Source organism: Sprattus sprattus (genome assembly GCF_963457725.1).
Source record: "Sprattus sprattus genome assembly, chromosome: 1".
NCBI classification, from domain to species: Eukaryota; Metazoa; Chordata; class Actinopteri; order Clupeiformes; family Clupeidae; genus Sprattus; species Sprattus sprattus.
Window position 1 is genome coordinate 34,827,037 of NC_137920.1, and position 27,823 is coordinate 34,854,859.

The 27,823-nt window shown below is 44.6% G+C and overlaps 1 protein-coding gene across 2 annotated transcripts in view; it reads right to left on the minus strand.

Moving 5' to 3' along the window:
• Positions 1 to 7,423: 7,423 nt before the first annotated feature.
• mxi1 (max interactor 1, dimerization protein) overlaps positions 7,424 to 27,823 on the minus strand; it is a gene marked incomplete at its 5' end in the record, with an annotated part of 33,129 nt that continues 12,729 nt past the window's right edge. For both annotated transcript variants that reach the window (XM_080849727.1, XM_080849728.1), the window contains 3 exons: positions 7,424 to 11,359; positions 11,684 to 11,924; positions 14,611 to 14,725. In XM_080849727.1, the coding sequence (XP_080705853.1) occupies positions 11,202 to 11,359; positions 11,684 to 11,924; positions 14,611 to 14,725 (514 nt within the window). In that variant the 3' untranslated portion in view covers positions 7,424 to 11,201. The remainder of the gene's footprint in view (positions 11,360 to 11,683; positions 11,925 to 14,610; positions 14,726 to 27,823) is intronic.

Below are 27,823 nucleotides of genomic sequence, written 5' to 3' on the forward strand. Positions count from 1 at the left end.
CACACTCACACACACACACACACACACACACACACACAAACATATGTGAACACACATTCTGTGCTTTTTTCCCCTGGCAGACCTGATTTAAGATATTGTACCAAACCAATGCAAGCCCTCGGACGCAGATCTACTCTGCATGGAAACATCACGTCTAGTGACTGACTTGTTGACCATGCAATCATACTTTCCAGTCTTCATCAGAGAGTCATCATGCATCACCGTTTTAAACAACAGACTCACTCGCTGCCTGCTGGCTCTCACACTCGTGACAGAGGTCATTTGTTAATTGTAATGTTTATCTCATGGTTAAAATATGCATGTGAGTGAGAACAAGTCGTGTTGTGGCTGTTGATTCATTCATTCAATTGAGGTGTGGCCAATCTGACACCTACCTGAGACATCACCTGCCTGAGACAAGCCTGAATGAGACAAGCCTGAATTATGTCAATTGTTAGATTGACAGGCATGTGGAAGATGGTTTGCCAACAAGTCGTAACCTCATTACAAACATCTCATGACAAATAATTACAATCGCACTAAAATACAGACATTGACCTATATCTCAGTAACTCACTCTTATTCATACGCATGTGCGCACATACACACACACACACACACACACGTTTTCTCTTTCTTTTACACACAAACACACAGATACGCCCTAACCTTTATCTCACTCTCTTTCATTATCTGTCTTTCATGCACACACACACACACACACACACACACACACACACACACACAAAGGGACCAAATCTAAAGATTAAGGCATATACACACACATAAATATACAACTCTACAGAACACCCTATTTTCAACAATATACATGTGCTCTCTGTGTAACTCTGTGTTTCTCACACACAAACACAGAACATTCACATATACCATCTCTGTCACAGATATTTACATTCACTTTCTATTTGTATTTGTGTCTTAGCTTCCCTGTTTCAAACCAAGGAGATGACTGGGCCTTACAGTAATTGCACCCCTGTAAAAGAAATGGGCTGACAGGCCAGCAGATCACCAGGGCAGTGTGATCACCCTCCCTTCACAGCCTGTCTCCTCCACTGCTGTCCTCAGAACAGTCTCTATCTCCTCCACCACTGTCCTCAGAACAGTCCCTGGTGCTTTTCTCCATGCCCTCGGCCAGCCCCTGCTGACCCTGAAAGCTGCTCTGAGGTCACTTTCCTTGAACAGCCGCCTCGTCATAACCTAAGCGGCGACAACTCAGCGATTAGTCCTCGGCTGACTGACGCCACCCCCCGCAAATGCACGTCTTCCTGTTTACAGCACCGTCAACGACAACAGAATGGAATGCGGATCTGCTGACCAGGCTGTTGGTAAATAAACTATGATGAGTGCAGGGCAAATGAGAGAGAGCACATTACATAGTCATCAAGGATGATATCAGCTTTGCAGTGAAATGATGTACAGGCCTGAGAGTCAGGTTAAATAAAAAAAAATGTTCACTTCAAATCTTCCCCTTCAATTTACTTAACTGTGAAAAACTGAAAGTGTTCTATTGTTATACGAGAACTCATTTGCCTAATATGTGTATACTAGTCAGAGATACATCTCGATTATTTTTGGGTCAAGGTTATACATGCTTGTTTTTATATGAAGGACACAGGAAAGATGGTCCTCGTTTATAATTATGGAAAAGATGACACCAGTTACCAGGGTAACCAAAACACCTGCATTGCCTTAAAGACCCTTCGCATGATGGCTGGTTTCTGTTTCCAGTGCTTTAATTTACTGGCAACCTATTTTCAATATATACTGAATACAAAAGTGTAAAAATGGAAGCACCCCAGGGGTTGCAAATGTAAACAAAACGATCCCTCCGTTCCAGTGACTCACAAACTCCCTCTCAGTTCTTCACTTCCTGGCAAGGTAGTGATTCCAAATAAAAATTCCTATTCCAGAAATAATTTTCGCAGGAATTTGAGATGTCATCCAAAGTTATCCAAGGTTTAATTGAAGACATGCAACTTGACTTGGTGAGTATGCAATGTGTTTGCTTTTTACGGGTAAAAGAATGTACCAATAGTAAATTTCTCTGTTATGTTGTCACAAGTCAAACTACTCCCGAGACTAATGACCAGATGTGTGTGTGTTTGTGTAAAAGAGACTTCAATAACTTACAAAAAAATATTATTTGACATGGCGCTCTCTCCTCCTTTCATGTAATTTTTATCTCATCCTCTCACCAGTTTCTCAGAAATGGCTAAGAGGAGTGATTCAGTGAGGACAGTAAACACCTACACATTTGGATGAACAATGCAGTGCAAACATTTCCAAATATAGGCCTACTAAATAAAAAAGAGTATCTAAGTTATGCTAATAATCAGTAAGCAAATTAGGTAAGACTGCTAATAGAGCTAAACCTTTTACGCCTATAATGAAGATTATACCAAAGAAAAGATGAACGTCTAAACAGGCATATTGGCGCATAACAGTTTTATTAATAAGCCTATATTTTCTCCTGAAACGGCTCCCGTCGAGCCAAAAACTGCAGATGTAAACATAGAAATTAATCACTGAGTGTCTTTACAAGGAACCTTGAGCTGATCCCCATGAAGGCGAGATTCTGATGTAGTTCTCAGTGGGACGATTATTTATCGTATGGTATGTGAATTAGACACTAAATTCCTGCGGGTGTGTCATAGGCTAGCCTGCTGACAAACTAGAGCCTGGTAATTAAAACACAGTGATTATGTGGGAAAAACAAATTGCACAATAATATTATAGAAATTTAACCATGGAATAATGATAGACCTCTTCGGTATTTGTTTTAATTATAAGCCGAGGAAAGAGGAAAGGCCTACAGCAATAGGCTACCCTGCATTTATCTACGCGCAACTCATGAAAAGTTGCCACTGCAATGTCGCCACCTAGGGGTGTTACAAAGTAGCCGAAATATATGTGGAAATGCTGGCTGAACTGTAGGGTGACGTCAACGGGGTTTGGAGACTGGAGTGTTTTTTTCGCGATGATATCAAGATCTCCACTCTCCTTACCTAACGTGTTGAAATCCAGCATTTTCAGCACGTTATTGGCTACGGGTAGTGGCCAGATAAGAGTAGCCTTAGCTATAACCATACATATTATTTTGTAGCCTATATGATATATTATTATTATTATGCGAAACAATTAACTTGATGACAATGATATAATAGTGAGGGAATGGAAGAAAATACATCTTATCTCAGGTAGGCTAATTGTTGAATGAAAGAAGCAAATGCAAGAAAATGCCTGAAAGGAATATGATGCACAGAATGCCCAGCACACTTGTTGTTGTCATTGTGATCTATTATGTTTGTTGTTATTTATATTAGCATGGAAGTAAACTAATTATTAATATTCAAGAGTTTCTTTATATGATTTGGACAAGAGTCTGCAAAATATTTAAACCTAAATTGCTCTCATTGCATCAAATTACGTTTAATGAAAGAGTTGTTGCGTTTTTATTCTTGAAATGACCCTTAGGGGTATATAGGTCACTACTTATTTTGTGGACGTGGGCTTTTGGTATAAGTACCAATCTCTTCAGTGCTTCATTGACCAATCCCTTCATTTGTAAAGCACACAAACTATGTATAAGTTGTGCTGTAAATAAACTTGCCTTGCATAAAAATGACACTAGAGGGCGCCATTTCCATAGAATTGAACGGAGTAGCCTATTATTGGATTCATAACAGCCCAAACGGTCCCCGTTAGGGTGGCCTCTGCCTTGACCCTCAGAAGGATGACACTTTTGTCAAAGAAGTAGGACAAAAGGGCAAGAAGGAAGACGCAACCAGCTTTTACCAAATGAAATATTGTGGGCTACTACCATACAAAAGTGTGCGTGCGTGCGTCTGTAGGCCTACACGCCACGATGTGTCTCTGTGCAGAGAGAAAGAGAGCACATAGTCAAATGGACGCCGACACATAGGACACGCAATTGATTTTCTTTCTTTTATATATTATCTATCAACCCTTTGTATGTAGTGAAATGCTTTGTCAATACATGCAGCGAATTTTGTTAAGCTAATTTGAATTGAGCTGAGAGAGAGATTGCGCGTGCTAGAAGACTCTGTCGATGCGACAGAGCTTGGATGCCTGGTATTCATATTTAGGATAGATAGGATAAACTTGTATTAATCGCGTGCGGGAAATTCAATTGCCAAAGTAGAAGGGAAGTGGGAATAGTAATCAATTATCTATATACATTATCATCAAAACATTTTTTTGAATAAGAAATAAAATAAATAAATAGATAAGATAAATAGACAAAATAGCAAATTATAGACAAATTATATAAATATTAAATAAAACTTATGTTTGATTGGTTTGGTTGTAAAGTCTAATGGCTACTTACTGCTTTAAGTAACAATTGTGTTCTGAAGTGCAGAGCTTAAAACAAAGTTTTTCTTGTAGGCATTTTCACGCCATAAGCTGAACGTGGATGGGCCTTTCGACACAAATGCAAGTTTGTTCGCGCGACTCCAGTATAACTCGAAGAAAGTGAGGGGACTTACTGCTTCTATTTACGTGACGACTGCAAAACTAGTTCTGTCAATAGATAATTTCATTTATTTCCATAAAACAAACCCCTTTTAAATTAGTACCTGCAGTATGGTGGCGATGGGACTGTCATATCTATAGGCTACCGTGTTAGAAAAGTAGGCCATTTCCTACTAGTTCTTACTAGTCAGCCACGAGCAGATCCACTAGCTAGTGTTTTTGCCAGACCACAAAGCAACATTGTTTACTTGTTGAGATGTGTCGTTGACTCACTCAACAATGATGTTGTTGCTAAGTGCTTAGCAGGGCAGAACTCAGAACTCAGAACTGTTTATTTGACAGCAACAATATAAGTACAATTTTATGGATGGAATAACATACAATAAATTAGATACATAAAATAAACAAAGAAATTAGAACAGTGTATAGAAAAGTATATGATGCTGTCGGGAGAATCCTATAAGGCTACATATTGAGCCGCTATCATAGGATCCACCCAGAGTGCTATTAAAATAAATTAAAATAAATTAATAATATTACAAATAAAAATAGCTTAGTTGCAAACATAGCAATGTTCTGTTGTACAGCTGGCAGAATATTTGGAGATGAGGTGGGCTTTTGAATAGCGGGTTAATCCTTCAAGGCTATGTGTAGTGAGTTTGTCTGTCATGCATGTGTCTAAGTGTGTCAGTAAATATGGAATATGATGTCTGATACAATGTTTGTAGGCAGCAGTCCTGCAAAAAGGGGTGTAAAGTCTAAGATGGTGCCTTGTTTTATAGTTATGACAGGATGCATTTTGAGTGAACATGTTCAGGAAATAAGCAGGGAGGTTATTGTTTAAGAACTTGTGGTAGAATTTCAGGCACTGTATTATGTAGATATCATCTAATTTTAATTGATTTAACCGTATGAAAATTGGCTCAGTATGCTCATTATATTTGCTTTTGGTGATGATCCTCATAGCTCGTTTCTGTAGATGTACCAGACGTGCCGGATTGAGACCCCATAATAGTACTCCGAAATGCAGATGCGGAACTATTAGAGCATTGTACATAGTTATTAAAGTGGAACCTGGTAAAACATTTTTCATACGGTTCATTAGGCCGAGTGTACGAGAAATTTTGTTAGCAGTTTTGTCGGTGTGATGTTTCCAGCTTAGTGTCTCGTGCAGAGTTAATCCCAGAAAATTGAAACTTTCTACCTGTTCCAGGGGTTCACCATTGATCTTTAGGTTGAGGGTTATATTTGAGATATCTTTCTGTCTGAAATGGAAGAGCATAAACTTGTTTTTTTGGACATTCAGTGAGAGTCTGTTTATATTGAGCCATGTGGCAACCTTCTTAAGCTCATTGTTAATGGTTTCAGACAGGGCGTGTGTATTGAGCTGGTTATTGTCTAGTTGAAAAGAGCATATGGGGCTAACCAATGTGGTGTCGTCAGCATATAGTATGGCGCGGAAAGTTTGGCTCACTTTGTGAATATCATTCATATAAAGCAGAAACAAAAGCGGCCCCAGTATAGAGCCTTGTGGAACTCCAGTGCTGAGTGGTAGGACTGGGGATTTTGCTCCATTGAACTCTACATATTGTAGACGGTTTGTGAGATAGTCTTTAAACCAGTTTAGAGCGCTGTCCCGGATGCCATAATGGAATAGCTTATTTAACAGAATGTCGTGATTAAGCGTGTCAAACGCCTTCGACAAGTCCATAAAGACTGAGATTGGGATTTTTCCCTGGTCTAGATTATTGGCAATAATATCAACCATTTCAAGGGATGCGGTCTCTGTCGAATGCATTCTTCGAAAGCCATACTGACTTTTATACAGGAGACTATGATTTTCTAAGTAGGTGTATAATTGGTTGAAAACAGTTTTTTCCAATACTTTTGATATTGCAGGGAGGAGAGAGATAGGTCTGTAATTATCAAATAGCTTACTGTCTCCTTTTTTATATAGTGGTATAACTAATTTTTAGTTTTTCCCGGTACAGCGCCGCTGTTTAAAGATTGATTTATTATGAGAGCAATTGGGGCTGCAACCAAATGATTTACAGCCTGAAGAAGTTTGGTTGATAATGAGTCATGGCCAGAACTTGACTTCGGTTTTAAGCCTTTAATAATATTGTAAATATAGCTATCGGAGATTGGAGTGAATTTGAAGGAAGTGTTGCTTTGAGTGCTCAGGAAATCTTTGTAATTTACCCCGGAGGGATCGGCTGGTATTGTTTGAGCCAGTTCAGGTCCTATATTGGCGAAGAATTGGTTGAATTTTGCGGCAATAACTGGGGTGTCATTGATGGATTGATTATTTACTAAAAATGTTGTGGGCGTGGGCGTTTTCATACCCTTGTTATAGAATTCTTTAATAGCACTCCAAGTTTTCTGTGCATCATTTTTATATGATTCAAATAGTCATATAATAACTTTTCTTAGCATTTCTGATGCATTTAGAAAGAATGGAGTTGTATGTATGGAGGTTTGTTGATAACCTGGAGTGTTCTATACTACCAGAAGGGCACCTAGCCTAAGGTGGGGCTGGTAGGTAAACTGTGGTGTGCTCACATTTGTATATGAACACAATGTCTGGTATACATCTGGCCCATAGTCCGACATAAGAAATGTATTTAACACACTTACATTATTTTTGGTTCAGTGGTTGTATCATTTTCAGACAAGGCATTCCCTTCTGTCATATTGCAGTTTCTGCACACACTGGTGGTACAAACTGAAAACATGTCTGAGCTATCTGACAATCTCGGGGTGTTTTTATTGGAAGGGATCACATTTCGGTTTTTGCACTTTAATATCATAGAAAGCACCTTTCAACAATGAAATGGCCATACGCTATTATTCACGCCTCTAGCCTACCCCAAACAAAGGAAAACAGGAAATGACAACCAAGACCCAAGACTTCCAGGGTGGAATAGCTTTATTTAATTGACAGCCCGCTCTCCCTTCTCAGTGATTCCCAAGCCAACACCGACACAGGCTGATGACAGGCTACTGCCGTTCCCATCTGCCATGGTGGATCAGTCCTTCATCTCGGCGATTGTTGCCGGGATACGGGGGCGGCGGGCCTAACACATTGGTGTGGCGTCATTGGTGGAACACTTGTCATTACAATGGGCCCCACATTTATCATAGTGCAGATTTCAGAGAGAAAATAACAAAACAAAAAAACAACAGAATACTCCAAAAACAAAACAAAAACAAAAGCAACAACAAAAAGAGAAAAGAATGGAGTCAAAAGAGATGAAGGAAAAGAAACGCGCTCTCCTCGGTGACAGGTAGGCTATAGCACACACGAGGGGGACGAAGTGTCTCATGACAGTTTTGGCCGTTTGCTGAAGAAGAGCACCTCTTTTAAAAATATTTTATTTCTCTATTTATTATTACTATGTTCTTCTTTAAAAGTTAATTCTTCTCATCGGCCAAAACAAAGAGGGTGAGAGAGAGAGAGAGAAAAAAGGAAATAGAGAGAGAGCTTTTTCTCACAGCCACCACAATATCCTGACAATACATTTCCAATTCACTTCTTTAAGATCAAGCTTCATTGACAACAGTGATAATGACTGAATACACACGTAGTTAAAGACAGCCGGACTCACAGAAGTTCTTTTTTGCCAGCGGAGTGTTTCAGTGACAACAAATACTGACACCTTAAAACAAGCCAAGTTGACTCTGAAGCCTTTTGTTAACATGACCTTAAAAAGGACAATCCACATTGACTGCACTGGAATATAAGGACTGAATTGGATGCAGCTTTTTTTTTTACAGACAGGTAGCTACCTTGACGGGAAGGAAATCTCAGTCTGGGCTGACTACATTTCGAGCTCCAGATATCAGCAACAGAATGGAAGGGTGGGAATTTAATAAATAAAATGGCTACACAATCTTGTACATTTTTTTTTTGCCCCTCCAATATATTAAAATAACCAAATTCTATGAAGAAAAAGTGACATTTAAAGAATAAGAGGTGATGCTAAAATGACAAAGACAAACAAATAAATTAGGTTCTTTTTTTTGTTACTTTTTTGTGTGTTATTGCAAGAAGGACAAAAATAAATATGGACCATTCTTAATCAGAGGGTGTGTGTAGGCTATGTCTTCTCGACTGAATGGCAAGAGAGAACATCGAAGAACAGCTTACAGCAGAGCATATGACCAAGAAGTGCAAGTTGATTAAATAAAAGTGTAAGTGTCGGAAAATAAAACAGTTCGGTCCAAAAGCTTTTTAAAATATGCAGAGCACCGTATGCACTAAATGACAGTGGAATGCATGTCACCTTGAAAGAAGACGGGGAAAAAAATTAACAAAGCAAAACAAAAAAGGAAGGATAAACTGATCAAATAAATACACTTCTGTGAATGCAGGGAAGGAAAGGAGTAATCATAACGATTCATGTGTCTTCAGTGTAAAAATAAGGATCTTCCACCAAGAGGCTAAAACATTTGAGATCGAGGTTTCAGAGGACAAGAGATTTAAGTCCTTATTTTTTTCAGTTTACTTTGGATTTGACTTTTGTGAGACACGGATGCTGGGGTCTCCTTTGCAGTACAGATATACAAGGCATCAGTGACATTAATTACAATTTGTATGAGTTTACCTTGTCAAGCAGACATTCAACTCTCCACCAACCTCTTCATAATCTCAAAGAATTAGACATGAGACAGCTCCATAGGAGATGTGTGTTTCACAAAGTCGTTCATAAACTGGCACCGAACCCCGTCTCAAATTTGTTTTTCTACTCTGGTGTGGACCATATCTTTCTGTTACCCCCCCCTCCCAAAGAAAGGAAATTGGAAAAAAAAAAGAAAGAAATTGTGTGCCTTCTTTTGGTCTGGCTACAGAGTGGAAACATTTGAACCTTTCAACCAGCAAAACGTACAAAGTAACATTCCATGCCACAATGTCTGGCACTTGGCCATACGTATTTGAGAAATATAATTTAAAATTCACACAGACGGAACAAAAAAACAAACAGAAAGTTCAAATACCAAGGACCAGACAGCAACAGAGGCAACAGGTCTAACAGTGGGTATCAATGCGTTCCTACCATTTTTTTTCGTTTTTAAAACGCCACATTCCTTCATTTAAAATCTTTCTTTTTATTATTAAACTATCTGTATGTATGTACAAAATAAAAATAAAATTCATAAGCAAGACAGATCTGCTTACTGGACGGACACTTTGGGTCTGTATCTCTGGAAAGAAGTCCAAATTGTCAGGAGAGAGATCAACTACAGGAGTTATTGCTTGTTACTGCTAGGAAGGTTGTCTATTCAAAAGTCATTTTTTTGTCCTTCTCTTTTTCAGATTTTTGTGTTTTTATTTTTTTATTTTTATTTTTTTAAGTATTGAGCCAGTTACTATGGACACCTACTTTGTTAGTAAGTGCAGAAAAAAAGTGGTGGTTGTAGCTGCTTTTGGATTGGATGCCACACCTCCAATCCACCCCAAACACCAGAGAGGAGATGTGAGGGTTTGGACTGAGGCTACTAGTTTTTGGTGGGCGGTGGTCACTGTAGGCAGTCATCCGGGCCTCAGGCTTTCAACCCAGCACCAACGACAGTATTTGTGCCAGTGAACAGCTGGTACAAATCAAAATAATGTGGGGGTAAAAAAAAAAAACAATAGCAAAAATGAAACGAAAACATCATCCAAACAATAAATGCGGAAGCAGGAAAGCAGGCCCAAACCAGTGTTGATATGGCAAATTAAGATTGCGAGTCCCCCGTCCCCACAAAACGAAACACACACACGGACTACAATGCATTCCGAAAAACTCTACTTGTTCGTGGTCTGTCGGCGGACGAAGAACAGGCCGACGTTGACAAAAGGTGTTCAGTTCAGGATTCACACGCTGACTTACAATAAGACTGAGCTTGAAACAAGAAAACCCTAAGAGTAACATATTTCGATTTTAAGTGCTTCGATTTTTTTGGTCTTTGTTTTCAGTATGTACGTGAATCTTGAAATCGATGGGATGTTTTTTTTTCTTCTCCTTTTCAAAAACCACACAAGTAAAAATTCCTATATGCCCACTGCAGTTGCGAATTAAAACCAAATCTAAAAAGTGATAAGGTGGGCTTTTCGTAGCAGTCACGTCAAAAGCCTTTGTTCAAAAATCTATTCACAAACCTCCCTCCGCAACACACTTCAGGGAGTGCTTCAGTGGCTTTTAGAGTGTTCGAAGCTTAAGAGGCGTACATCAAGGCCCTACGCAAAACACAAAAACGCGACTTGACGTTTGTACTAATTTTTCCCCTTTTTTTCGAGGGTGCTCTTCGCAACCCAAAGCAAACGCTCCTCATGCGACACACCCTTGAACACAGGCACTCGTGCTATCACAAACACAAACTCATCACTTTTTCGGCCGAGATGATTGTTCAGGGAGGTTGCTGACACCGCCCTGCTGAGATAGTGGTGGTGGGTGGGGGTCGGGTTGGCAGGGGGCCCTCTGAAAGATTTAGCCAGAGTTCGGTCTGTAGGCTGGGTGTTGATAGAGTTTGGGCTGGAAGGGGAGGGGGGGCTTTGTGGTCGTACTGGCAGACATGGGGAAGCAGTTGAGGCGACAAGGGGAAGCAGGATGTCAACTCGGAGGAGGAGAGTTGTGGGTGTTGAGGGGAGCTGGTTGAATGGTGGTGTTTTTTGGGGGGGGGTTGTGGTTGGGGCGGTTGGGGAGTCTCTAGGAGACCAGTTTGACGCTGCAGCTGGAGTAGCCCTCGTCACTGGCCACGCTCTGCAGACTGCTGTGGTCGTCCAGGTCGCTGGTGCTGGCGGTGCTGACGCTGTCCAGCTCGCCATGGGAGAACTCTGTGCCCTCCACATCCACCTCAATCTCTTCTGCACACAGAAGAAACATAAATCCATCAGAGTTGTTGTGACAGGGGTAGGTAATTCACAAGCTAACAAACCCAACCAACAAAATGTTTCATTTTCTGAATGAGGGCCAACCATTAATGAACGGAGTGGCAGAAGATATATAAAAGGGAAACTGAAAGAAATCAGAACAGTCTTGACAATTAAATGACTTTCACTTTGCTTTACACTTTTGCCTGGCTTTAAGCCTACCTGGGAAAGAGTGTTTGTGTGTGAAAGAGAGAAAGACAAAGTAGGAAAGAGTGAGAAAGAGAAAGAGAGAGAGAGACAAGGGCGACCCATGCTTACCTTGGTCAGAGTCGGAGCGGTCGGAGCACATGGTGGAGCCCACGCTGTCCATGCGTACTCTTTCGCCCTCGCCGCCCCCAGAGCATGGCGAGGAGGAAGGGGATGGAGATGAGGTGGGCGGCAGGGCCTCCGACACGTCCCCAGGCCCATGAAGCAGGTCCAGCTGCCTCTGGAGGTGGCGCTGCTTGCGCTCCAGACAGTCACGCATGTGCTTACGAGTCCGGTCCGTCTCTTCAAGTTTCTGGAGCGGGGAAAGATAGGGAGGGACAGAGGGAGGGAGGGAGTGAGGGAGAGAGAGAAACAGGGGGCAGGTGAGTAAAAGGGCACTCACACTCTAAGTGCCAGTGAGGCCAGGCCATCCAGGCCAAGCCTTCCCCTAAAAAGGTCAGATCAGAGACCCAACACTCAAAAATGACCCAGAGTGTTCTAGGCTTCATTTGCCAAAGCAGGATAACACAGAGGGGTTCTACAACACTAGTGTGGGAAAGCCAAAGAACCTGTTTTTCTCACAAAGTGCTCAGATCAGATTGTGACGATGCAAATGTATGGAAACCACCTGAGACATGTTGTCTCCCCAACGCAAATATTTCTTTGGGCCTTGCAGGCTGTTCTGTACTGTGAAGGTTGAGCTAAGTGAGGTAGGTTTGTCAGTGTTCAAGTAAACACTAAAAGTTAATCTTTGTTCATCTGTGTTGAAGTTGGCCAGCTCTTAAAGAGTGTGAACGACAGGTATGAGGTCATGATGAGGAAAGGATGCCAAGAGAAAAAGTCGAGAAAAGAGAAAAAGCCATGGAAAGAGAGATGGAGAGACAAGGCAGGCAGAGAGATGATGGTGGAGAAGAGGGAGAAAGAAAATCCCTGAACACCAAAGAGGCGGTAAGATAAAGAAATAATGGAGATGTGAACATTTACATAACATCTGTACATTGTAACTCTCCACTGTCCATCTCTGCATATATTGCAGTATTACACATATGCTGTAGTACTTACTTTTCCTGCACTAATCTGTATTATTAGATTTTTGCACTTCTGGTTACATGCAAACTGCATTTAATTGGGAATGAAGTTTAACCTAATCTAATCTAATGGAGAAGGGAGAAAGAGAGAGAAAGAAACAGACAGGAATGCAGAGCGTGGAGTGTGTGAGAGAGAGAGAGAGAGAGAGAGAGAGAGAGAGAGAGAGGGAGGGAGTGGAAAGAGAGAGAGACTCCAGTAAAGAGGTAAGGGGTGCATAAAGCAGCAGGTAGCAGACAGAGAGAACAAACACAAGGGAAGAGCGTGAGGAGAAAGAGAAGCGAGAGAAGATGAGAGGAGCGAGATGAAAGGACGGAGACGAGGCCAGTCATCAGAACTGGGCGGCCTCTTGAAGTGGCAGCTGGTAAATGTCAGCCGCAGGTCTCTCACACTCGCTTCCTGTTTCCACGGGCATGAACCCCGTAGGCCACATGACCCACAGTACTGTCCTCCAACACATACATACTCGCATAAACTCACTCTCTTACACACACACACGACCCACAGTACTGTCCTCCAACACATACATATTCGCATAAACTCACTCTCTTACACACACACATATGCGCACATACGCGCACACACACACACGCACACGCACACACACACGCACACACACACACACAGTACTGTCCTCCAACACAAACATACTCGCATAAACTCACTCTCTAACACACACACACACACGACCCACAGTACTGTCCTCCAACACATACATACTCACATAAACTCACTCTCTTACACACACACACACACACACACACACACACACACACACACACACACACACACACACACACACACACACACACACACACACACACACACGACCCACAGTACTGTCCTCCAACACATACATACTCACATAAACTCACTCTCTTACACACACACACACAAACACACATATGGATAAACTGTCCTGTACACACAAAAAAACACACTAAAGAGACATGTAACCTCTCTCACACAGACTCTCACACCAATGCACACATTCAAGCATAAAACACCACGGTCTTACCCACATAAAATCACACACACTCTACAGTAATGCATCATGCTCCCCATCCCACAACCTCCCCCCCCCCCCCCCCCCCCTCACATGCACACACAGAAATACACTATAATTCACGCATGCATGCACGAGGAAACACATACTCCTTTCCACACACATCAATCAATTTCTGCTGACTTTGTTTACTACGCCTATTCACATGACCAGAGGTCATGATCAATATAGTGGTTCCATGTGTTCAGGCCCTCACCCCTCACACCGTCCTACATTCCCTGCCACCGAGGCACCGAAAACAACCCAACAACAACAGCATGTCTCCAGGCAACCATCCAATATAGGAGAGGGAAACGTCAATACTCTTTCAAAAAAAAAAAAAGAATCAGTGTATTCTGCCATTTCACGCTGTTTCTTTTTTGGCGTGTTTCATTTCCTGACAGGGCGAGTGAAGTAGACCTCGATATGCTCCATCTTGGCTCACAGCATTTATTTTATCGGGAGATCTCCTAGTATTTATCCCCCCCCCCCCCCTCAGGATGTTTGTTTGGATTCCGGGTCAATATGAAATGAGGCTGCGTGACTGCTGGTCTCTCTGAGGTGACGTAAGGGTGCTGTGGAGCTACTGATATCTGCTCATCATGGCCACTCACACACACACACACACACACACACACACACACACACACACACACACACACAAACACAAACACACACATACACACACAAACGGGCTCTCACACACACGCACATGGGCTCCCACACACACAGGCTCCCACAGGCTCTCACACACAGGTTGAGATAAACTAGTATGCATGTGAGGTATATGTCATCTAAAATGAGAGGATAAAGCAATAACAGCAAGAGGTGATAAGACAGTGACTAGTATGTGTGTGTGTGTGTGTACCTTTATATGTGCTTTGGCTTTGTTGAGCAACCCCAGGGTTGTGTGACGGTTGCAGTCTGGTCCCAGCGGGATGAGGGACTTCAATCGCTCCAGACACAGTCGGAGGTGGGCTCGCCTGCAGGAGAGGGAGAGAGAGAGGAACGGGAGGGTCAGAACATATGCTCATACTTTCTCTCTTATCCACACACACACACGTAGCCAAACCAGCAAAACCAAAAAAGATACGGTCTCAGGATCAGACACATACACATAAACAGACAAAAGCGTAACTTGTGCCACACACAGCAGCAAGAGAACTGAACACTTATATCTAAGTGATATTACATGCAGATACGGTTATCGTATGTCTGAAGTAAAAGGGTGGACCCCCCGTCCTTCGTGAACCACGCAGCCAAAAATGCGCACACACACACACACACACACACACACACACACACACACACACAGACCCTGGCCGGCCCCCTGTGTGTGCATTCAGATAAGGCGATGAGGGCAGCAAGAGCTCGGTCAGCACGAGCTGACTGACATGAGCTAGATATTGAGCCTCGCAGAAGAGCTCCTGCCATTGCATGCTCAAGATAAACTATCATAATGGATGGATAATGCCATGCAAATACAACCTTATCATTTCTTATCCTTCCACCAATTTGGAAAACTTGGCGCCAGGTTAAAAAAATGCACAGTTATTTTCCAAGAATACACACACACGCCCGCTATCTTAACAGAGCTCCGTGAACACTGAACACAACCTTCCCTGTTTTCCCTTCACCCTTAGGCCTCATCAGTGGGCAATTACAGCTCAGCGTTCGTTCTTATCAACTCCAGGACCTGCGCAATTTAAACATAATCAACCTCCGGAGGCCTGTGTGGAGAGCTCTTATAGGTCCCTCCAGTGGAGGCCGAGAGCTAGCGTCCTCGTAGCGTAGCGCTGGGAGATGTGGGTAGACTTTGGTACCCTGACCTCATATCAACCAGCGCTTCCTGCTTTACAAAGGCAATCAAGAGCAGCTCTAGAGAAGTGATTGAGTTGACTGAGTGTCCCACAGAGTCATGAAGAGGTCTGTGTGGGGGAAGGGGGGGGGGGGGGGCTATGCTTTGTGGAGGTTACCTTAGTTACTGGCATGTGAGGCCAACTTCAAACAGATCTAATCTTTTTCAATTTCCTTTTCCAAACTCGACACAGTGTCATCTGATGGATTCCCTGCACCACTCACAGGCACGTGAGCTCAGGCCCACCGCACGAGTGTGTGTGAGCGAGGAAGTGTGTGTCTTTGTGTGTCTGTCTGTATGTGCGTCTGTCTGTGTGTGTGCATGTGAGAGAAACAGAGAAATTGTTTGTGTACGTCTCTGTTCATGTGTGTTCATGTATGTCTGTGTGTGTGCGTAAGACAGAGAGCAAGTGTGTGTGTGTGTGTGTGCGTAAGACAGAGAGCAAGTGTGTGTGTGTGTGTGTGTGTGTGTGTGTGTGCCGGTGCGTGGGTGCATGCACGTGTGTGTATGAAGGCTTGCGACTGATAGGCATCTGTCTGGCTCTTTGTGGCCGCTGACAGTAATCAGGGTTCTTCACAGGGGCCGGGGGGGCCCCACATTCTCTGTCCGGCTCCTTATCGGGCCCCGAGCGCAGCCGCCCGTCTCCACAGCCCAGCCGGCCTCACAGGCCCTGACTCCCTCAGATGGGAGCCCTGATGGGGCAGCGCCTCACTTCACTCACTCAAAGGAAAACTGTGTGGAATGTAAGGGCTTGTGTGTGTGTGTGTGTGTGTGTGTGTGTGTGTGTGTGTGTCTAATATGAATGTGTACATGCAGGGATAGGGTCTTGAGGGTAGAGAGAGAGTCTATTTGAACCCAGAGGTGCCTCTCCACTGCAGGCCCACTCCTCGGTTCTTTGGGTATTATTGTTTTCCGCCTCGACGCAGGAACTACCGGACCCATACTTTGACAAACCCCTTGCTATTCCACAGCAACGTCTGTTCCAACGAAATAAATATTTCTCAAGCGGAACCCACATTAGACCGCTAAACCATTACCCCAAGGTCGAGTAAACAGTTGGAGTTGGTTACACTTGATTAAACGATTTCATGGCAGCTGTGATTATTTGATAAATGGAGATTAATTAAAGCCTATATTTCAGCTGATATTCTGCTTGTGTGTGAAAGTGACTGTAACCTCAGCATGTTAACTCTGTAAGATATAATTCCCTTGATGTATTCACCATGTAACGTCTGGTAAAAAAAATATTCTTGCCGGTTTCAAAAGCTCTAACCAGCAAGACATCTTTCTCTTTCAGTCAGTTCACCAAGTGGATTCTGATTGACTGACTGGCTGATTGATTGATTGGTCTAAATCAGATGAAGTCAAGCCAAGAATCCTCAGACTTGTCTGGTGGGCCAGTGGGGGTTAGGTGTGTGTGTGTGTGTGTGTGTGTGTGTCTATATCTGCGTGCGTGCGTCTGTTTAAGAGGAAAGGATGATTGCAATCTCCTAGCTTACTGATAACACCAGCGTCCCAGCCATCTCAGGGTTGACTCCTGATAACCCCTTAGCTACCATGGGTTGCACTCATTACTACAGGTCTGGGCAGGGAAAAAGGAAAAACAGACCCCTGTCTTAATCCAGTGTGTGTGTGTGTGTGTGTGTGCGCGCGCTTAAGACCACCTCACTGCAGTGAGGAGGGGTTGAGGGTTTCTGATTAGGAGTTTGTTCCAACAACACCACCACCAACAAGAACAACAGTAAATCCCCCTTCTCTGTCCGCCTCTGACCTCCCAAAGAAGTGCCTAAGCAGGTCAGAGGGCACGCCTAAGACCTCCCTCTTAAACAGTCTGTTCAAACACGTGACACAAGCCACAAGGCCTCGAGCAACAGCTACAGATAAGGTAGGAAGCAATGGTCCTTGTCCCGTTCCTTGGTAAGTATGCTGGTGGTAAAACTACTTAAGAGCACGGCAAAGACACTACATTTCCCATTATGGGTGACCGTGTCACACTACAGAGAGTGCAAGCACAAGTTGATCTGTTTCTCAAGGCGCTTTAAACAAAAACTGGTTACGTAAACACTCTGGTGGTATGACTCTGAGAAAGCAGTACAATGTCGACATGTGTTGCAATACATGCACACATAGACAGACGCATGTATGCACACACACACACACACACACACACACACACACACACAAACTGTTCACATCCTATGAGTAGAAGTCACACTGCACCACTAGCCTGCGTGAATGGTGCTCCATCTGCCACGGATTACGCAACACGTGGGCTGCAATTCCCTACACACACACACACATACACACACACACACACACACTCACACTCACACACAAACACACACACACTCTCAAAAATCACTCATTATGAGAGACGTGGGTACAGATAGTTCTGTCTTCACCATGGAAACACGGCTTACATAAAAATACCTCTCACTCCCACTCACAAACGCACCAGTACTTTTCCAACCCAGCAGAGGGGTTCCGAAGTTCTTGTTTATCCACACACACACACACACACACACACACAAACACACACACACACACACACACACACAATAAAAAACAGAACGAACGCCCGTACAAAACAGGATCTGCATGTTCTACATGCTGACCTCGGCTGATCTCAAAGCCTCTCGCTGAACCGAAACGTTCTTTCATTTACACGAAAAAGGACAGCAGCCCCGTGTGCCTCTCATCTTCTCATTTGCCGTGCTTTCCCTACGGCTAAGCACTCTACGCTCACTTGTTTACCGAAAGGGCCTCATAGAAGGGCCCTTTTATAGACACCTTATTGCAGCCACGGTTACAGGACACTCTTATCTTCCGCCTCCACTGCTGACTCAGCACTTCAAATAGCTCTCTTGCTCGGCCTGACTTCTCACCCACCACACCTCTCCAGAACTCAAAGGGTTAAACACGAGTGGCCAGACACGGGCCGAGGGCTCCGCATTAAAGCTGTGGCCTGCTAACAACATGTTCACTAGGAAAGTAAATGTTCACACTAAGTGCCCACTCTGTGATTCGACTCCCCACACAAGCGAGGGGAAACTGACTCGGAGTCAGGCTATAAGCACGTCGTATATCTTCTGAGAGGACGCAGCCCCTGCCATCCAAGGGCAGGCCTGAAACACTGATCCTGGGTCAGATTTGACATATTGCTGCTGTTGCAGCTTAACGGCCATTTAAGCGTTAGCCCCGAAAAAGCTTCCGTACACAACTGCAATGCAGTGCACAGCTCTTCACCGCGGGGCTTTTAGCTGATAGCCATCATCCGATGACAGCCGAGAGCGTAGCCATTAACATGCTGCCTTAAATAAGGCAACGGCACAGTCACATCTCTGTTCCTTTCCGATTTTAATTTCCTATTGCACCTTGAGCACAGAGCCCGTGAGTGCCATGCAGTGCAGAGAACTAAGGTGCTTCATGGTGACGGTCATGTGCAGAGCAAACCAAGCAACGGTCAAGGAAGTAAGGCAAGACATTTAGGCCGTAAGGTGAACACGGTTTTCGTTTCAGCCCGTTCCACTCACTGGCATCTACACAATCTTTAGCTTATAAAAAAGAACGAGTCGTGGTTAGTTACCAAAAAAAAGTTCGTCGCTGATTTTCCAGTCGATTGTCTATATGGCTTTGTTTCATGCAGAACTAGAGACTTCAGAGCGTAATAAGATTTTTGTCGGGAGCCGTGCCACGGTTCGACACGTGATCATGCTACACCAATGAGAAGGCTGCATTTGTCAACAGAATGGAAAAATGGCGGCTCCCGTGTGGTTAGAAACATCGTTAAAGATAGAGGAAAACATCCGAACATCCTCAAAAGTGGGCTAAATTAATTCTAATTAGTGCTGTATAGATAGCCGCGTCCAAGAATAACAATGAGGCAAATATACGATAATGTTATTTTTATGTTAAGTCATTGACATCAAGTTTAACATACATGGGAATACCCATTACTGTGGATCTTACATGGACTGTGAACACCCACCGAAGAAATCAAGGCAAAGACTGTACTTCCTACATCAGCTGAGGAAGTTCAGCACCATCAGCTGTGTGTCCTGACAGCATCACTTGGTATGGGAACTGTACAGCCTGTGACTGCAGCACCGAATCATCAGAGCATCTCTCCATATTCTGCAGGAGACCTACAAGAAAAGACCTACCTACCAGCGCCCAAGGTATTGTAAAGGATTCCTAACATCCTGACCATGGACTTTTCAAAACACTGAGGTCAGGCAAACGTCTCTGCTGCTACAAGACCAGAACAGAGAGACTGAGGAGGAGCTTCTTTCCTTAAGCATTCCTTATCCTGAACACACACAATGACTATAAAACATCAATTACACCTTTTTTCACACACTGCTCTTTAAACTCCCTCTTGCTATTTATGAAAAATATTTCTTGATCTTTCTTTCTTCACACTCGCACAGAAAAAACAGTAGTATTTTTATGTATGTGACAAATAAACCTCCATGTATCAATAAAAGGCAGTAATTGTAAATACCAATGACCATCTGTTTGTTCATTCATTCATTCATTCTTCCACAAATGAAAACAACACTAATGAACCATAAAAACACTCTTTATGAAACATGAAATATGATATATAAAACTGTACAAAACTGAATAAGAAATAACAGATTAGGGACACTCAGTCCTCACTGTTAGTGTCAGTGTCAGGACAGTTATCTTCCAGTTCCTACAGCAACGACATAGGTCAACTATGCAACACAATCCTGCAGAAAAACATCTGTCTGTCTCACAGGCACCTTTGCAGCCACAGTGTATCACATGCAAAACACTGTCAGGGGCCGGATTTCTAGTCATCCAGGTGACATGCAAGTTCCCATTCTCTATTTGCCAACCATATCCAGCAGGTGATGGAGCACTTATATTATGTTTGAGACAGGACCTCATTATTGCAGCCTGGTAGTTTGCCCTTTTGCAGTGCTGATGGAGGGCATCAGTGGTAGGGGGAATGGATAATTCTGGCAAGGCTGATGATGTCATACAGAAAGCCTTGAACCTAGCTTTATTTACATTATCAGCTGCCGACTGATCATATAAGTGGCATACATACTGGCAAAGAAATGCAAATGTTGACTGCTCCAAGTTTAAGTTAGTACCTAAACTTTTAAAAGCCTTTAGGTACTCATCTTTCTCACATGCAACAGAAAATGTCTTTTTTTTCTCCTTTGCCATTAAAGGCACTTGTGGAGTCACACCCAGAAAATGTTTGAATTCCGATCAAGGCTGAAAACACACTGGTTCCAAGAGCTGATGACACCTTGGTAATGTCAATGATACATGTCCTGTTGCCAGTCCCTGTAAAAAAACATATAAAGTGCATGGCAAATCTGTCTGCACACTTACAGCAATGACTGCCACATCTGTATATGCCAGACAGTGTAGCGGGTTGAAACGGAAACAGGGTTCACCTTACAGCCTATATGAGGATGTGCATGTGTGTGAGTGTGAGTGTGCACACACTGGGCACCTTCACGAGGCTTCTCTCCAGTCTTCTCTTCCACACACACACACACACAAACAGAGTTGAAGACCTTGTAAATGTTTTCCCACATAGTATGTTTTTGCATATGAAAATGCCAGTGAAAATGCCTTTAAATATTGTAAACATATAAAAGGTCAGGCACATTTATGTGGACCTTCCCTGCCATGTACTATCAGGTGATGTTTTAAAGACCCAGCTTGTTTAGAAGTTTTTCCACATTGGCATGAGTATCAACATATGCATTTGAGAAGGGCAAACTTCAAACTTCAGAATTCAAGCATTTACATGGCTTTTCTTCACTGTGCAACCGCTGATGGCATTTCAGACTTGATGTCCTAGTGTAGTGTTTCTCAACCACTGGGCCGTTGCACTTATCCTTATTACTACTGTATTTTGTGCTGTGTCTTACTGATATAATGTATTTAACCCTTATTTAATGTTAATCACAATTACAAACGAGGGTCTGACAGGGCTTACAATTAGGTGTGAGTGCTCCAGATCAATGAGGAAAAGTCAACCCCCTCCCTGGATTTCTAAAGTTGGGATGATTATTGTATTTCTGTGATGACTTCTTACAATGTTGCATGGAATTGTTTGTGTATCATCTAAGCCTATGATTTCTCATAGTTAAGATCACCTTAGCTGACGTAGGAAGTACAGTCTTTGCCTTGATTTCTTCGGTGTGCTGGGTGTTCACAGTCCATGTAAGATCGTCAGTAATGTGTATGCCCATGTATGTCAAACTTGATCTAAATGACTTAACATAAAAATAACATTATCGTATATTTGCCTCATTGTTCTTCTTGGACGCGGCTATGTATACAGCACTAATTAGAATTAATTTAGCCCAATTTTGAGGATGTTCAAGTGTTTTCCTCTATCTTTAACGATGTTTCTAACCGCACGGGAGCCGCCATTTTTCCATTCTGTTGTCAAAAAGCAGCCTTCTCATTGGTGTAGCATGATCACGTGTCGAACCGTGGCACGGCTCCCGACACAAATCTTATTACGCTCTGAAGTCTCTAGTTCTGCATAAAACAAAGCCATATAGACAATCGACTGGAAAATCAGCGACGAACTTTTTTTTGGTAACTAACCACGACTCGTTCTTTTTTATAAGCTAAAGATTGTGTAGATGCCAGTGAGTGGAACGGGATTCATTTTCTAAAGCACTTTTCGTGCTTCACCTTGCGGCCTAATTCCAGTGAATAGGGAAAAAAGGTGTGATTTCACTTGACTGTTCTTTATGAATTAAAATGCTGATTGCTGAATGCTGCTGGTTAAGATATATATATTATGCTTTCAATAGTAGGGTTGTGGAATAACATGGGCATTCAAACGGGTGAGCTCTGGCTAGGGTAACCAAGGCAACTTGGCTCAGAGCTCTCTACCCACACTCCAGGGGTGGTGGATGGACACCCGATCTGGCCAATGGAAGCAGCAGGGCACACGCATGCATGCAGGCCTGGCCTTTGTGCTTTTGCCTCTATAGCCTGCACTCCAAAACACAAGGACAGGAAGACCGAGGGAAGAAAGAGAGAGAGAGAGATGGAGAGAAAGAAAGAGGGAGAAAGAGCAAAGAGAAAGAGGTGGAGAATTTGGCCTGTGGAGGCTCAGCATGTTGAGTCACACTGCAGCCTCCGCACTTGTTTTGAGGGCGGCCTGAACTGCGGTGGTTCTTCACACACACACACACACCGGCCTGAACTGCAGTGGTTCTCCCTTCATCTCATCTGTACATTTCTGCATGAGAGGAATGATAAAACAGCATTGTACTGGAGGCCTTCACCGGAGGCAACACTGCAAACACACACACACACACACACACACACAGATATATACACACATACATATATACATACATACAACTCACTCAAACAGACAGCAGTGCACTTTCATCTCTGATGGGGGTGACCCACCCTGTGCTATTAATAGAACCCACCCTTACAGTTGCCCTGCAGCTGCAGAGTGTGCAAGCCTGTGCATGTGTGTGTGTGTGTGTGTGTGTGTGTGTGTGTGTGTGTGTGTATCTGAGTCAGGAGCACACTGAAAAGGTTTTTACACAGTTATGGACAGGGACGCAGGCATGCGTCCGCACATCTCGTGAGTTTCAGACGTGGAGATGACGCTCGGAGCACACGTGAGGATCAGGAGGAGCCCCTTTGATTTCCACAGATGCCTCCCTCTCTCCGCTCATTTCCCCCTGCAGCAGCTGAAGGGTGAGGACCTCAGAGTCCCAGATAGCTCTTGGAGAAACAGAGCTAAATCATGCATGACATGGCGCGATGCTGAAAATGTCCGACATGATTTAACATGTATCGCTGCAGCAAAACCCCTCTACCAGCGACCCCCCATCACCACCACTCCTCCTCCCACGATCCCATCCCAGCCTGCCCTAATTCTTTTTGTGACGCGCTGTCACCACAGTTGGTGAAAAACAGGAAACTGTGACACCATTGTTCCCCCCCCCCCCCAGCACCTCCTTTCACAAAACGAGAAGCGTGGCCTTCGCCATGGAAAGCTCCGCATCACGTTCTCCTACTGACACAGCATGAAAACGGCAACCCGAAACTCCGCAGCGCAACGGGAGCCTTCACAGCTCAAAGGGGGCCCAATAAGCACCCCCTGAAGGAGGCTAGCTAAACTTGTTTACCAACAACATACACAATACAACGTCAAAATGGCGTCCAGGATGCCTTCTAGGCGCTGATGACAAAGCCGTCAGTTTTATCTGATGGGGGCGTGCTACTGAGTGCAGAGCCTGGGAGAGCTTGTGAGGAGGAGGGGGAGGTGGTGGGAGGATGGGGGTTGGGGGTTGCCATGTAAAATAAATGAAGAGAAAGCTTCTCTCTTCCTATATGGCCTCACAGATGAAGGCATACATTCTCCACCCCCACCCATCCACCTCCCTTGACAGCAGCAGGCGGAGCTGAGAAGAGCGGAGCGGAGAGGACCCGGGTGAGGACTCACGTGCAGCTGTTGGCACACGCTCCATTGTTATGCGTGCTGCTGCGGCTGCTGCTGCATGACACAATGAAAAGGCCTGTTTTTTTCCCCACTCGTCTTACTAATAAGACTAATAAGAGTCTCTCTCTCTCTCTCACTCACTCTCTCTCCTTCCCTTCCTCTTTTTTTCCTCTCTCTCTTTCTCTTTGACTTGCTCTTGTGTGTTTTCTGCCCCACTGCTGGTACTCACATGACGAGCTTTGAGGCAGAGGCTGAGGCTGAGGGTCACATGGTGAGGGCAGCACAGATGACTGAACAGGTCAGGGAGTTGAGTTCGACATCAGGCAGCTCCCGACTCCTTAGACTAGCCATTACCGCTCACGTTTATTAATTTAGCAGACGCCTGCACCCCGAGCGCACTCACAGAGACGTTTCTGTACGGGGTGGCGCCTGAACATTAGACCCATGATCTCGGCGGCCGTTTGTACCTCGGCTCCACCATGTGCACTATCAGGATCATTAGGGATCCACGCGCGGCCTCGAAGGGAAGGCAAGCCCAGAAAGACTGGAATGAGGTATTTCCCACTTTGTTTACATCTTTTCAATGCATTGCACTGAGAGGAAAACAAGAGGATTAAAGATCATACGATCAAACAGCCGTGGGATCGACTTGACGTTTAACGCCTCGCGGTGTATGTGGGGATGGTGATATGAGGCATATGTCTTTCTCCTGAGGGGTCAGGTGACTGGATTAGCCATCACGTTTTTCAGCTCACATTTGTCAGATCAGAGCCCTGGCGAAGCCCCGCATGACGTGATACACACACAATCACACACATACATACATAGGCACACACACACACACACACTCATATACAATGACCCTATGGAGGGATACTGGTACAAAGAACACACTGAAACACATTCATCCTCTCCTCTTTTAGGCGCACACACACAGTGTCGAACAGTCAGAAGACATCAGAAACATGCATGCCTGCACACACACACACACACACACACACACACACACACACACACACACACACACACACACACACAAACAGAAGGCCCCAGATGGAGCAGACCATTAAGTGTGAGGCTGTATGAGTGTAATTTGCCCTAAACTGCCCCAAAGACGAGGCCATGCTGGCAATAGAGTACAGAGCAGAACAGAGCTGTCTCTCAGTCTCCCACTACTCCAGATTTAGACTGCAAAGATAACCCTCTTCTGGGCTGCATTACTGCATTACTGCATTACTGCTGCTCACACACACACACACACACACACCCACACACACACACAAACAAACACTTGTATACACACAACCACACACACACACAAAGTGACACACACACACAAACACACACTAACAGGGTCATATAAACTCAGAAACATGACTGCCTGCTACACACACACATTCAGAGAGCAATAAGGTCACATCCCAGCATGGCCAGTGTGAAAGGCTGTCAAGAGAAGCTCAGAGTGAGTCCAAGAGTGCAATGGAGAGAGCAGAGGAGAAGGGGGTGGTGTGGAGAGAGTTGAGAGAGAAGAGAAAGGGAAAGCCTGAGAGAGAGAGAGAAAGAAAAAAGAAAGAAAGAGAGAGAGAGAGAGCTAGTGCAAGTACTAGGCCTCTTGCAGCATTCTGTTCTATGGATACGTCCTGTGTGGGAGGAAAACAATGGACGCCTTTCAGCCGGGGGTAGACAACTGGCAGCCAATTGTTGGCTCAGTTTAGCTAACAGAGCCCAAGCCCAGGCGGAGAATGGACCCGTCTGTTCGTGTGGCTTTCCACAGCCGCCCTGGTCAAGGGAGGCTCCAGGGCCCTCAACGCGGGCTTCCCAAGGAGCACCCGGCCCAGTACGGCCCTGGACCCGCAGGGGGGGGGGTGGGGACCACCAGAGCCGGAGTCTGAGTGCTGGCTCACAGCGAAGCGAAGCAGGAGGAAAGTGGTTAGCGTGGGTGGGCTACCGCAGAAAGGCTAATGCTCCCTCTCAGATTTTCGACAGGCAGCTTAGGATATACAACTACAAGCAGAGAGAACGGAAACCAAACCGAAATGAACAAGCCTGTCTAGCAAAATGCCAAAAGGGCTCGCCCTCGCTGGCTTGTTCCCCTCCCTCTCTGTCTGGGGCAGGGCAGGGCAGCGTGGGGTGGAATAAAGTGAAAGTGAAAGCAATTACAGAGCTGATTTAGCCCTATTATCACGCCCGCTCTGTGAACATTCAATGCCAAACCACAATCAGGCATCTGCACTGAAGCATGGCAGGGGAAAAGGACAGATCTGGGCAAAAGAGAGAGAGAGAGAGAGAGAGAGAGATGGAGAAGGAGAGAGAGAGAGATGGAGAAGGAGAGAGAGCGAGGGAGGGAAAGGGAGGAGAGAGAGAGATGGAGAAGGAGAGAGAGAGAGAGAGGGGGAAAGAAGGGAGGAGTGAGAGAGATGTAGAAGGAGAGAGAGAGGGAGAGAAAGGGAGGAGAGCTATAAGAGAAAGGGAGAGAGAGAGAGAGAGAGATTTTTCATCTATTCACCAAAACAAAGCTGTTTTTTTTCTCAACTATGCATTTCTTTCTGTGTACTTAGTGTGTGTTCATTTTATAATCCCTCTGACCTCTGGCTTTGGCAACACTGTAAATACTACAGTCATGTCAATAAAGCTTATTGAATTGAACTAAATAGAGGGAGGGAGAGATTGGGAGAGAGAGAGAGAGAGAGAGAGAGAGAGAGAGAGAGAGAGAGAGAGAGAGAGAGAGAGAGAGACAGGGGGAGGGGAGTGTTTTGACTTAGCTCAAGTGCTCGAGAGTAAGAAACAACAGAGGCAGAGAAAGTGGACAAAAGGTTGGGAAAATTGAGGGACAGAGATCGTGATGGAGAACAAGAAGGATGACAGAGTGAGGGAGACGAGTAGAATATAGAGAAGAGTGGCAGCACTGTGTGTGTGTGTGTGTGTGTGTGTGTGTGTGTGAGTGTTTTTGTGTGTGTGTGTGTGTGTGTGTGTGCTCCAGTCCTAACCAGTATCACCAGCACTACAACGCCACAGGGATTACTCTACACGTGCAGCGACTTAACACTCCCCCCACTACACACTCCAGCCTGTGGACCCCTCACACAAGCCTTATGAGAACTACTCCAACCGACAACCCACCTAGACTGTGTGTGTGAGCTTGGGCATGAGTGAGTGTGGGTGTGTGTGTGTGTGTGTGTGTGAATGTTTGTGCGAGTTTGTGTATGAGTGTGTGTGTTTGTGTGAGTGTGTGTGTTTGTGTTTGTGTTCACAGGCTCTCCTGTGTGAGTATGTGTCTGTGTGTGTGGTATCTAATTTGTGCGCAGGCTCTTGTGTGTGTGGTTGCAGGGCAGAGACGTGTCAGGAGTGCTGGTGTGGAAGTGTGTGTGTGTGTGTGTGTGCGTGTGTGTGTGAGTGTGCGCGTGTGTGTGTGTGGTTGCAGGGCGGGGACGTGTCAGGAGTGCTGGTGTGTGTGCTCGTGCATGCGTAAGCAAGAGCACAGGTTGTGTCATATGGTCTCAACATCTCTAAAGCCCCAGTCCATGACTGTGGCATGCATTCCCAAAACAACCCCCCCCCCTCTCTCTCCTCCTGCCCCTTCTCCATGCTCTCCTTCTCCCCCCCCCCCCCCCCCCTCTCCTCCTGCCCCTTCCCCCCCCTCTCTCCTCCTGCCCCTTCTCCATGTTCTCCTTCTCCCCCCTCTCTCGTCCACACTGACCCTGGGTCAGCAGGGCTTTGGATTAAACACTAATACCACAAGTTGCC